Genomic DNA, 12,553 nt, shown 5'->3' with positions numbered 1-12,553 from the left:
TCACAGTAGGTTGTATGAGTATCCCACAATGTGGATGCCATGAGAAAACACTGGCGCCAGCACCCTGTAGGGAAGTCAAGGTGCAGGGGCAAGGCCGGGGAATTGAAGTCCGTGGAGATGATGTACAACCTGTACTCACCCTGGCTGACAAGAGTAAAGGGGTCCCCTCTGGGAAGGGACAAGTACAGTAGATCTGACTGATCCCATGTAAATCTTGAGGAGTTACATGACCTGAAGGCGGCAAACATCTACACTTTGAGGAAGAACCCAGAAAACAGTGGGATATTGCTCCAAAGGAAAAGTTGGTATGGGAGCTAGGACAAAGATTTTTGATCCTAAATACCCCAAGGGGATTGAGGTAGGTGTGCTAATATGTGCAATACTACAGGAAAGTAAGGTAAGGACTCAAAGGAGAGTGTTGTTTGTGAGGACTTGTAACTGAGAAGGCACTCAATATCTGAAAGCCTGAAGAAGTAACCACCCAAGAGTCTGCAAGGACCAACCAATGTCCCCTCGCTTAGAAAAGGTGGGGCACACCTTCATGCTAATGAGGCTTCCATGAGGGCTTAGCAGACATCCTGCTCCTGGCCTTGTGGATGGCCAGAGAACCAGATTTTAAGACCTAGGTGTGCCTACTCCAAGACTAGGTTAAGAAAAGAAAGGTGACTTAACTGATCTTTTCCTAAATTTTATGCGCTGGGGCAGGATGCCAAGGCCTCCAGGGATACACCTAATGATAACGTCTTAGGCAGATAGTCATCTGAAGAGGAGGTGTCACTAGAAGACCAATCAGGCCAGTCACACATTGGGCTCTGCACATTTAAATGGACAAATAGGCCCATACAAGAGACAAGCTGTGTAGCTTCATGCCAACAAAACTGAAGTGTAAAACTCTAGACATCCACTCCACATGTTTAACCAGGAAAGGGTCTACTGCTGTAGTGGAGTGATCCCTTTCGAAGGATTTAGACCATTTTGTCACAGTTCTGCGGATTAGGGTCACAGACAGAATAGAGCAAAGGGTAGGGGCCCACAAGAGAAAATTGAGCCTAAAGAGGAAGTCTAACTGTTGGTCTGTAGAATCCTTGACTATGAGGATTTCCTCTATTGACATAGTTTCCCTGTTTAGGTGGGAAAAATCCAGTCAACATTCAGGGGGTATCCAAGACCCAACAAGAGTGCTTCTAATCCCCATCCTTCAAATAAAACGTAATGCAAAGCTTTTTGCAGCTGTAGGAGTTCTAAAAAACCTGAGACTGGAGATAAGACTGATCCTCTAAAAAGGTAGAGGCAATAACACAAACTATTTTCAAATCAACATATTGTTAAAAATTGTCATGTTTAATTGGGGAAATATGCACTGATGTGCTAATAAAATGTCAAAACTTCTTTTTAAAAAATTGTTTGGTTTACTTATATTCCAAGATTGCCTTAAAAATCCCACCAAATGTAAGGTATAAACTGTTCCACTAAAAAGGTAGATCAATACCACATTGATAAGAGCAGAACGGTTTATTTTTTCAGGGTATGAAAGGGCCACTGCAACTGCCGAGCCAGCAGTCTCTAGGGCTGCATATAAATCAACAATAGACTGTAGGTAAAACTCTGTTAGCATGTTTAGGGTAGGAACCAGTGAGGAACTGGGTGAAAGTGGTCACATCAAGTCTTATAGTGAGGCATGCACGGTAAGGAACTCTGATGATTAAGTGATAGACCCTTGTACCCATAGGGCAAAAGGATTCCAGAGGTCAGTGCCCTCGGAGGGCACAGAACAAAAAACTCCAGAACTGTTAGGAGAATGTTAGCTGGGGGAATAGTAGATCCCACGTAAGAGCTCGATATTAAAATTATGCTTTCCATACACAAAGGTGAACCTTAAATTAAGATAACCACTGATATTTTGTAAAGCCTGGAAATTGGCAGCAAACTACAGATTGCAATAGGTTTCCATCTAAGGTTGTTTACTTTGGCTCCATCTAGTGACAATTTTAAAAATGAAAATAGCATTAATAAAAAAATCTTTATTTATAAAATATTGACAAAGTAACTTCATACAATTTTACAATAAAATACTTTACAATAGCAACACAATATTTCACACATAGGACACATGCAATATACAAAAAAGAAAGAAAATTGAAGTTGTTACATAAAACACTAATTTGGGGAGAGAACATTTGTACAGGTAAGCAGACCCTTAGGGCTATATACGGTGAACAACAGATATGGTAGTGAAAAATGGCAGAAGTCTGCCTAGGCTTTTTCCAAAAACTACAACACATGTGCCACTACTCGAGGTAGAGCTTAAAAAAATAAATAAATAAAAATACATGTGCACACAACAGGACAGTCAAAAGTAAACGAAATTATATTTCTCACTGCAGAAATTCATCCTTTAAATGCTCGTCCCCAATAGTGTACTGAGGATGCCCAGGTACTGAAAATGGTAGTTTACCTTTCTAAAAGAAAAAAAAAAAAATTCTATATAAAAAGGAATTGCTCAAAAAAAAAAAAAAAAAATACCCATGTAATAAATCTAAAGTGGAAGGTTCCTGGGCTCTACACTATGAGCAGCAATATTAGTTGTATTGAAGTGGAAAATGTTCCTGTGCTTTATGTCCAAGTCTCTTTAAAAGGGCAATAAAACAACATTTTAAATTACAACTGCACTGTGATCCCTGCACAAAACTTGTTCTATTGGCCAATGTAGCAAATGCTCTATATAATTTATAACCAACTACAGCGCTCCAGGATCAGGACATTTCCCATTAAGCATGACAAAACATTAAATGCCCAATTCTCTTCCAGTTAAATAAAAGGGGATTTTTTTTTAGTTTTAATTGCAAGATATTGCAATGCTTAAAATGTTTAAATGTTTTCCAGCATGAGGTGAAAACTCATTCTCCTAAGCAATTTAAAACAACACTTGTAGTTCAGTTCTGGCACCTTAATTTCTTTTGGATTCAGATTGCAAATACCAGATTCTTTAAAGGCAAAAAAACAAAAAACAAAAACAAAAAAAGCCTAAAATTAAATAGTTCTTTGACACTCCTAAAACACACACAAAACATACAAACACACAAGCATACCATTAAAAAAAAATGCAAATATTTACAAATATACACAGAAACATAACTAATGTACAATACTTTGCAGAAAATTAAACATTCAGGTAACATTGAGTTGCAAAGTCTAAAAATTTTATCTGTGAATCCATAGGTTCAATCAGGTTACGAAGGTGGTGGAAGTAAAGTGCCAAGACTAGTTTTCTAAGAGAGGGAAAATACTGCGGCTCTTGCTGTTGGTAGAAGTGGAGCTGTTCGATTTGAAACGTTTAGGAGAAGAAGAAACAGCACTAATATTCTTTCTTACCTGCATAGAAAGACAGGGTATTAACAGCAATGTCTAAACATAACAAACAAGAGATTGTAGAAAATCTGTTGGCATGAAAAAAGTGGAGATAATACTGTAAATATCTCTTAAATGTGAACCGTTTACTGGTTATTTACCTATGTAGAGATCTGGCACATGCACTCTGAAGAAACATGCCCACGCCGTTCCTACAGAGCTGCGCGCCGTAAAAAGTCACTCGTGGGCACATGCGTGGAAGTGACATCATCACAGCTTAGCCATTGAAGCCGCCCGAGCCCGCGAAACCGGCAAAGGGCCCGAGTGAAGATTTAAGGCGTCACATAATGTGCTAGTATGCGATGCAGACTAGAACATATTACCTTGCAAGGGAAAACTTTTTTTTTTCTGGAGAGTTTACTATCGTTTTAATCCTTTGACATAATAACCTGGAACATACAAACAAATATGGAACAGCATAATGTCAAAACGTCTAATGGGAATATCTGTCCAAGCCACTAGATTACCATAAAAGCCAAGAAACTAATATTTTCAGAAGAAAGAGCCAGCAAATAGAGCCTTAATATTTCCATACTATAGATGACTGTAATGCCTATAAAATGTGCTGGCCTCGGGCCCTTTGTTTCTTTGGGGATTATTTACAATAAAGCACCGTTGCCCATATGCTAGAAGCGCAGGGAATGACATTGATGTCATTTTCTAGGCTAAAGGAAACTTTGGCACTATGGTTTTGATGAGGTCTTTTCCTTCCCGTAGCTTTGGTAATGTATTAATTCAATGCTGTGACGCTGTCAAAAGATGTGCTTATTACATGCAGTTATACTCACATTACTATTAGTGTGTGTTATTATGCAGATTGTGAGGTCCATAAGATATATCCTCCTTTATGTTGTGTAATAATAAAAGTGGAGCTTTTGACAGTGCAAGAATACTGCAGATGGATTCGGTTATTTCTTGGGGTGTTGAGTGAATGCTGTGCCAGGGCAGCCTTACACTTGGTAGTGTGTCTCTCACAAGCTTAGAATAATGGTGTGAGTGTTGGTTAACTGTACCTGTGTGGTGTATGTGACTTGCTTTTGAAGTCTGAAAGTCAAGGAAGGGTCAAGATAATTTCTGTATAAGTAACATTTGAGTCTGGGCATTGTGCCAAAGGTATGGTTACTTTTGATTTTGTTTTTGCAAGTTGAAGCAAAGAGGAAAAGGTGTAAAGGTATGTATATATTGTATAGAAGTGTGTAGTATTGATAAATTGAAGTTTTATTATGGTTTTTAAGCTCTCAGATAAGATGTTTAAGAAAAAGGCTTGCAAGTGTGCTGTGTGCCAACTCATAACATACCAGGATGGTATAATACACCATACTGGAATTCGGCTAAAGAATGGGCACATACTACAGGGTTTAGTGACATACCTGAGATCCCAATAGACATCAAAGAGCCTATGCACCTGCAGGCTATGAAGGCTGTCCCATCATCTAGGGTGGCAGGAGATAAAGGGTAGCTTTTGCTCACGGCTTATCGGCAACAGCATGCCAATTGCCGTCAGCTAGAGGAGCAAGTGACAAAGTATCAAAATGCTGACGAGAAGGCTGCCCTATTTGCAGCACGATCTCGGAGACCTCAAAGGTCCGCTAAGATGGATCCCAAGAAAATTACAGCTTTCTTGGCGGATGTACCCAAAGCCCGGTAACCTTCATTAACATGGCCTGAAAGCATTACTGATGACATATCTGACCAGTCCAAGGACTGGACTGCACGCCCTGTTCGGCTCCATAAAGCTGTTTGAGTATTTTATCCCCATTAGATGTAATTCCTGGTGACTGTAATCCTCAGTCACATTCTTATAACACATGATTGAAACTTTTAAACAGAGACCAGGGGAGCCCCTGGATGCCTGGGCTGTCCGTTTATATAAGGAAGGGGCAGCTGGTGTCCTGTTAGACAGACATGAATCCAATAAATTTACTTCAATTACTACAGAACCAGTAGTGCAGCGGGCAATTAGAGAGGGTCCTGAACAGGCAGATCAGGTAGAAGGCCTTTTAAGCATAGTACAGAGGGGTCTTCAGCACCACTTGCCTACACAAATTGACTGGCCTGTTAATGATTAGCCCTGGCACGGCTTATCTGATGCCGTTAGGCAAATGAAATATGAGAATTCTAGACTAGCCAGATTTAATATGTCCATTAACCCCTCAAGTACAGAAGTTGGTGATTAAATATGCCCCTGCTCCTTAAAAACATGTTGTGCTGACCTTGCTAATAAACATGACAGGTCAGCCATTAAGGGCGGTTGCGGAATGCTTGCTGCAGTTAGGAGAGTTGGGGGAATGGTCTGAAAGAGGGGAATTGCGTGCCCCATAGCACCCTCAATTTTCCAGACCACAGACTAAGCAGCCCCCCGAGGCGTAGTTAAGGGAATTCCATGCCACGCTGTGGTGAGCTGTTCTCTGCACTGATAAGAGAACATATAGATGGCATGGACACAGAAAAACTTTATGCTCTGTATAAAAAGAGGGGATTGCATAAAAAGAAGGTGAATAATAAGACAGAAACCAGACCTTGTGTTCCCATCAGCCCCCACCTATGGATTTGTCCCTACCTAAACCACCACCTTATGGGGACACGGGGGCTGCTGATCTCCTTTATCCAACCTTGTCCCCAGCCCCACCATCTTCTCCTATTCTGGATTTGTCAGTCCCTCAACCCCCAGCGAGCAGTTTACTCCCTCAACCCCCAGCACCCATTGCAGTTTTAACTCCCCGACAGTTGGAAGAGGTAGAGCATAAACTTGAGCCCTTGGGGAAAACGCTGGATGCTGCCTTGGATGCTCTGGCCTGCTCAGGCTCTGACGATAACTGAGGACTTCATGCGACACCATGACAAAATAATAGAGGAGACCATTACAGAGAATGCCATTGATTTTAATTTACTTGACAAGATGTTGGAAGAAGTTGTGGCTAATAGGCAGATAGACACTCTTCCCAAATAGAATGATGGCCAAGCCCCATATGTCCTAAGTATTCAGCAAGTAAATTCAGTAGATCCTCCAATTCATTTTATTTTTAATGCTGAAACCCGCCCCCATGTGGAATTAACTATCCGCTGGTGGAAGGGTAATATTCAGACAGTTAGGGCACTTGTGGATACGGGAGATGAGGCCACATTAATTTACGGAGACCCTAGAAGGCACAAGGGAATCCCAGCAGTAGTCACAGGACTAGGAGAGAAAGAGGAAAAAGCAGTGAGCACTAAGGTAGAATTAGAGATAGGAAAAACCCCTTGTGAAAAGTAGAGTTGATTGTGCCAATCAATGAATACATTATTGGGATGGACATCCTGAGAGGTATGACCTTGCATTTGACAGATGGCACTTATGCATTTGGGGTTCACAAAGCTGAAGTTAGATTAGGGGAGGCCAAGGACATATTGGTAGGCACACTGCAGATACCATCAGTAGTATTGCCCCTCGCAACACAAAGGTGTATACAAAACAGTGTCGTATACCAGGGGGACATCAGGAGATTACTCAAACAATTGAGGGCCTCCTCAATGCAGGAGTTATAAATACAACCACTTCTGCTTGGAATTCAGCCACCTGGCCATTGCAAAAACCAGACAGTACTTATCGCATTACCGCGGACTACCGAGCACTCAGCAAGATGACCCTACCATTGACAGCAGTGGTCCCTGATGTGGTCACAATCATATAAAATATACAAAAGACATTCTGGTGTTTGGTATGGGGGCCTTAGATCTGGCCCAGGCCTTTTTCACCATTCCTATAGCTGAAGAGAGCCAGGAACAACTCAGTTTTATCTGAATGGCAGACAGTTTACCTTTACCAGGTTACCCTGGCTATGTACATTCTCCCACCATCTGCCACCGGCTGGCGGCAGAACATCTGGCGGAGCTAACCCTCCCTTCAGATCAACAGATACAACATTACATAAATGACATTCTAATTCAAGGCTCGGATGAGCAGGGGGTAGCAGACACTCTAGCCATGTGAAACAAAAAGGGAGGGAGATTAACTCAGATAAGATACAAAGTCACTCACAAACAGTGAAGTTTCTGGGTAACCAATGGCACTGTGGAAACAGAGAAATACCCCCCAAAGCAAGACACAAAATACTAGATTTCAAAGAGCTGCAAAATAAAACTGAAGCACAAAAAGGTACATTGGGCTCTTTGGATATTGGAGACAACACAGCCCTCATTTGGGCCAGGTTTTAGCGCCCCTATAACAGGTTACCCATAAAAAGAAGGAATTTGATTGGTGTAGGGAACAACAGTTGGCTTTTGAAACATCCAAATAGTCCAGCAAGCCCTGGACTTATGACCCTTACGTCCCCGGGAAAGTAGAATTGCAAGGGTCAGTGCAGGACAAATGGGCTAACTGGAACAGGAAACAGGACAGGAAGCAGGTCCCTTTGGGATTTTGGACCCGTAAATTGCCAGAGGCAGGAGAAAGATACAGTATACTGCATTTGAGAAACAGCTGCTAGCTTGCTATTGGGCACTGATAGACACAGAACAGCTGACATGTGATTTTGCAAACATAAATCCCAATTATGCAGTGGGTAATGAGTTCCCCAAAGTCTCACAAGATTGGCCATGCCCAAGAGGCCAGTGTCATTAAATGGAAATGGTACATACAATATAGGGCTAAAGTAGGGCCTGCAGGTGTCTACTCTTCATGAACAGGTATTGCGTGAGGCCCTAGCAACCCCTTTAGATAATCCACATCACCAAGCGGAATCACCTGTGAAATGGAATAAGTAAACTCACACCTGAAGAGCAGCAACATGCTAGGTTCACTGATGGCTCTGCTAAATATCAAGGCACAGAACACCACTGGAAAGCTGTGGCCTACGGACCTGTTGAACAATTCTTGCAGGAAGAAGGAAAAGGTAAGAGCAGCCAATATGCAGAATTGTATGCAGTGTATTTAGCCCTTGCCAAAGAAATGCCTGGTCAATGTCACCTGTATACAGACTCATGGTCAGTGGCTAATGGCCTGGCCATGTGGATGGCCATGTGGGCTTCTAAGGATTATATGATTCACTCTAAAGAATTGTGGGGAAAGGAATTGTGGCAGCAGATTTGGGACGTAGCATCCCTAGGTACCATCACGGTGCATCATGTAGATGCCCATTGTGGAACTGACTCATTAGAACATCTGTTTACTTCTATAGCTGACCAAAGGGCCAAAGTGGCCGTCCCCCCAGACATAGATGCCGTGGAAGGACTTGCTACTTAAGCCCATGGGAAATGCGGACACCTGGGAGAAAAAGCCACTTACAAGTGGGTGCAACAAGGAGGGTTGGGACTCACCATAGAGGTAATTAAAAATGTGATCACTAAATGCCCTGTTTGTCAACAGCACAGGAAAAGATCCTGTCTCCAGCCCTATGGTAAATTGCTGCGAGGAAAAGGGCCAGCGCAGATATGGCAAATAGATCATGCAGGGCCCCTGCCCAATAGCAAAAACTGCCAATACATTTGTGTTGCTGTAGACACTTTTTTCAGGACTAATAGTAGCCCAACCCAACCGCAGGGCAAATCAGGATAACACCATTGTTACTCTGGAGAGAGTAGAAGCTATGTATGAATCACCTCAGCAAGTACAATCTGATAATGGTACGCACTTTACAGGGAACAAAGTTAAACAATATGCTGAGGAAAATTATATTCAGTGGGTATACCATATCCCAGATTACCCACAGGCCTCAGGCCTTGTGGAACACATGGCTGGCCTACTTAAACAACAATTTAGGAAACTAGGAGAGTTGTGTGCTTGGATGGCTTACCTTCCCCTAGCAGTTAAGCAACTTAATGACAGATTTTTTGGTTTGACCCCACTACAGAGGATGCTGAACCGCAATTGTACAGACTTCATGCTTTAAGACCTGTTTACAGGTGACCAAGGCACCTGTTACAGGTAAAGGAATCCTGAGGGTGGTGCCAGGAAAATGGTCCCCCGTTGCAGGCTGAAATCATAGCCTCCGGTGATGACAGTACGACGATTTTTTTAGTGGATGGAGAAGACAAGTGGCGGCATCTGCTGTCTGGAAAATGCTTCCTCAGGGAGTAAATGACACTAACAATACACTAACTGTGGGGTGGTAAGGGCTCTTTCCACCTCGCAGCCTTATGGTAGCTTTTTAGGACCTAAAAAACTCCATGAAGCGTCTCGCAGAAGTTAGAAGGGTAAGCGGCTGTAAGACAATACCATTTATAAGCGTAATGAGGTACCTTGTGTGTGTGTTTTTTTTTCTTTCATATAGGATGAAAGAAGTTAACGCAACAAAGTTTTTTTTTCTCTTTTTAGGAACAATAAGATAAGAGAATAGAAATAAGTTTAAGGAGTGAAGTGAGCCCTTGGAGTTAGAGTGAAGATAAAAGCTTTACCTGATATTCACAAGACTGATTCTTCTATAGAAAATGAAGACCATCCTGTAACGTGCTATTGTGACACCTGTGCTTATGCCACTCCGTTGGGAAAGTTCAGGATACAGCCATGCACCTACTATGGATAAATCTGGTGGTGATCCTGTTGTCCAGGAACCCAAGGCTGCGAGTGGAAGCAATGATGGCAAGATCCCTGACATCCCTATGCCTACAGAGGAGAGTGGAGAGGGAGAATTTGTTTCATGCCCCGGACCAAAACTCATCAAACACCCTCAGTCGGAGGGCAAGTGAGGTTGGACATTAAGACTTTCAAGCAATATACACATTTGAAGTAAAAGAAAACGAAGGATTGTATTTTTGTACTAATGCTAGCTTTATAGAACAACCATGGGTGGTAGAGGTGTTAATCCAGCGGAGCAGGTACTATGGGCTTATGTTGCCACCAAAGAACCCCAGCCAATGGGAAACACACAACTCATTGATTCAATCAATGCAGGTGGTATACTTGGCTGAGGACCACTGCAAACCATGCTGGGTGTGCGCACATGCCCTCAGAATCATCAGACAGGTATGCCTTACCTGGGGGTGGCTTTGACCATGTCTTAACTGATCAAAGCAATAAAAGAACATTTTACCATACAGTGGAGGATGGTGGATCAGACTAGCTCAGCTCCCCCACTTCACCTCCTGAGAGCCATGCAACAACAGGCGGTACTCAGACTATACCTGCTGGCAGACTCCAGAAACCAATGGACCAATGCCATGGGGTGGAATGTAATGCCTATAAAATGTGCTGGCCTTGGGCCCTTTGTTTCTTTGGGGATTTTTACAATAAAGCATCGTTGCCCATATGCCACAAACACGGGGAATGACATTGATGTCATTTTGTAGGGTAAGGAAAACTTACAGAGTCACAAGACAACAGACTGCTTAAAGTAGATAAGACTTGTCAGTGGAACTTGTTTGTGACATTTAGAAATCCATAAGTTAAAGTAGATAAGATCTGTTTGAGTTGAACCTGTTTGCGCATTTAGAAACCTTTATGTTAAGAAAAGATAAGTTGTTTGTCCAGTAAAGTGACTGGGTGTGACTAGTTACCTCATGGGACCTTTTGGTGTCTGGTGTTCTGGCCCACTCAAGGAAGTGTCGAATAAGCACTTCCTGGAGTGGGCCAGGCGCCTGCCCATTTTAGGATTGTTGCCAATTACACAGAACCATTGTATTTAAGAGAGGCCTGAACACTATGAGATCAGGAAGCCCTCCCATGCGAAAGGGGACGCTCTGACACTGGGACTTCTGCCAAAGCTGCAAGGACTCATCGGTCTCGATTCTGATCTAGGCTTCACCACGGTCTCCTCTGCACTATGGTTTCGATGAGGTCTTTTCCTTCCCATAGCTTTGGTAATGCATTAATTCAATGCTGTGACGCTGTCAAAAGATGTGTTTATTTCATGCTGTGATACTCACATTACTATTAGTGTGTGTTATTATGCAGACTGTGAGGACCATAAGATATATCCTCCTGTGTGTTGTTTGATAATAAAAGTGGAGCTTTTGACAGTGCAAGAATATTGCAGATGGATTCGGTTATTTCTTGGGGTGCTGAGTGAATGCCGAATGATGTGCCAGGGCAGCCTTACACTTGGTAATGTGACTCACAAGCTTAGAATAATGGTGTGAGTGCTGGTTAACTGTACCTGTGTGGTGTATGTGACTTGCTTTTGGTTTTTGTATCCAGCCTTGTATTACAGTGACATATACAATCTTTGTTTTTCAAAAACAAGGTATTCCCAAAGCACCATTTGTTAAGATGGGTACACTATAGGAAAAGCGAAAGAAAAATTCTGTACAAGGAACATATCGGTCGTTAGTATTTACAGACTATAAAAAAAAGGTGCAAACTAGAACATTTTATCGTATATGAACATAACGGCTGATTTCTGCTCAATGTGTACAGTAATCAAATGAAAATAAATTGAATAGAAAAAAGAATTATAGAACAAGTTATACCATGATATGCACCTTCGTGGCAAATCGGACAATGGTTTGTCCGATCTTCTCATAGTGTGTACCACCCACTTAAGTCAAATTAAAAGTACATTAGATGATGTCTGTGTTGCTGCCCTGTTTGTCTTAGGTAAAGTGCAACACCAAGCACTCAAAGTGTAAACATAAGCAGACATCCCCCATCAGAACGAAAAAGCACAGCGTGGAGATCGTAGTAGTAACGTCGGCTAGTCAGTCAGTGCCTCCCGAGTCCTATTTTGTTCAGCCCGCTGGGACAAAAAACGAAAAAATGATAGCGTGTACCCAGCATAAGGGACTAAAAGCAAGTTGGATGTCTGAATGGCTTCCGATAGATTGCTTTCCTTGTCTTTGAATGGGAGCTAACTACGGCAGCACATATCTGCTTTTGTGCTTGGTGTGGCTAGGAAGCTAAAGACAAGTGGACTGATAGAATTGCCAAGTATTTGCTGCAGAATGTGGATATTACATAAGTAAAAGTAGCATTAATAAGTACAGAGAGCAGGGCATCAATAAGCTTTCAATATTAGGGCTTACATGCACCATTATCTAAGATGTCTGATACAAAATTAGTCACTGTAAACAAGGTTTTAACGCGCAATTTCTCATCAAGCTCTAGAAGCAATTAAGTAAAAAAGCAGAATAGAGCTCCATCTCTTGGCTGAATAAAATACTACATAGTATTAATATGCAACATAAAAAAAAAATAATATATATATATATATATATATATATATATATATATATA

The 12,553-nt window shown here is 42.0% G+C and overlaps 1 protein-coding gene across 1 annotated transcript in view; it reads right to left on the bottom strand.

The window, feature by feature from the left end:
- Window positions 1-2,006: 2,006 nt before the first annotated feature.
- The window catches only part of CLSPN (claspin), a 71,452-nt gene continuing 60,905 nt past the window's right edge, over window positions 2,007-12,553 (bottom strand). Inside the window, exon 25 of the mRNA XM_089686321.1 lies at window positions 2,007-3,372. Within this exon, the coding sequence (XP_089542447.1) occupies window positions 3,262-3,372 (111 nt within the window). The 3' untranslated portion in view covers window positions 2,007-3,261. The remainder of the gene's footprint in view (window positions 3,373-12,553) is intronic.

The sequence above is a fragment of the Staurois parvus genome, unplaced genomic scaffold (genome assembly GCF_062004578.1).
Source record: "Staurois parvus isolate SC_StPar_1 unplaced genomic scaffold, SC_StPar_1.0 ptg000394l, whole genome shotgun sequence".
Lineage (NCBI taxonomy): Eukaryota > Metazoa > Chordata > Amphibia > Anura > Ranidae > Staurois > Staurois parvus.
The sequence above is the reverse complement of the archived record's forward strand: the minus strand, read 5'-3'. Positions and strand labels throughout refer to the sequence as shown.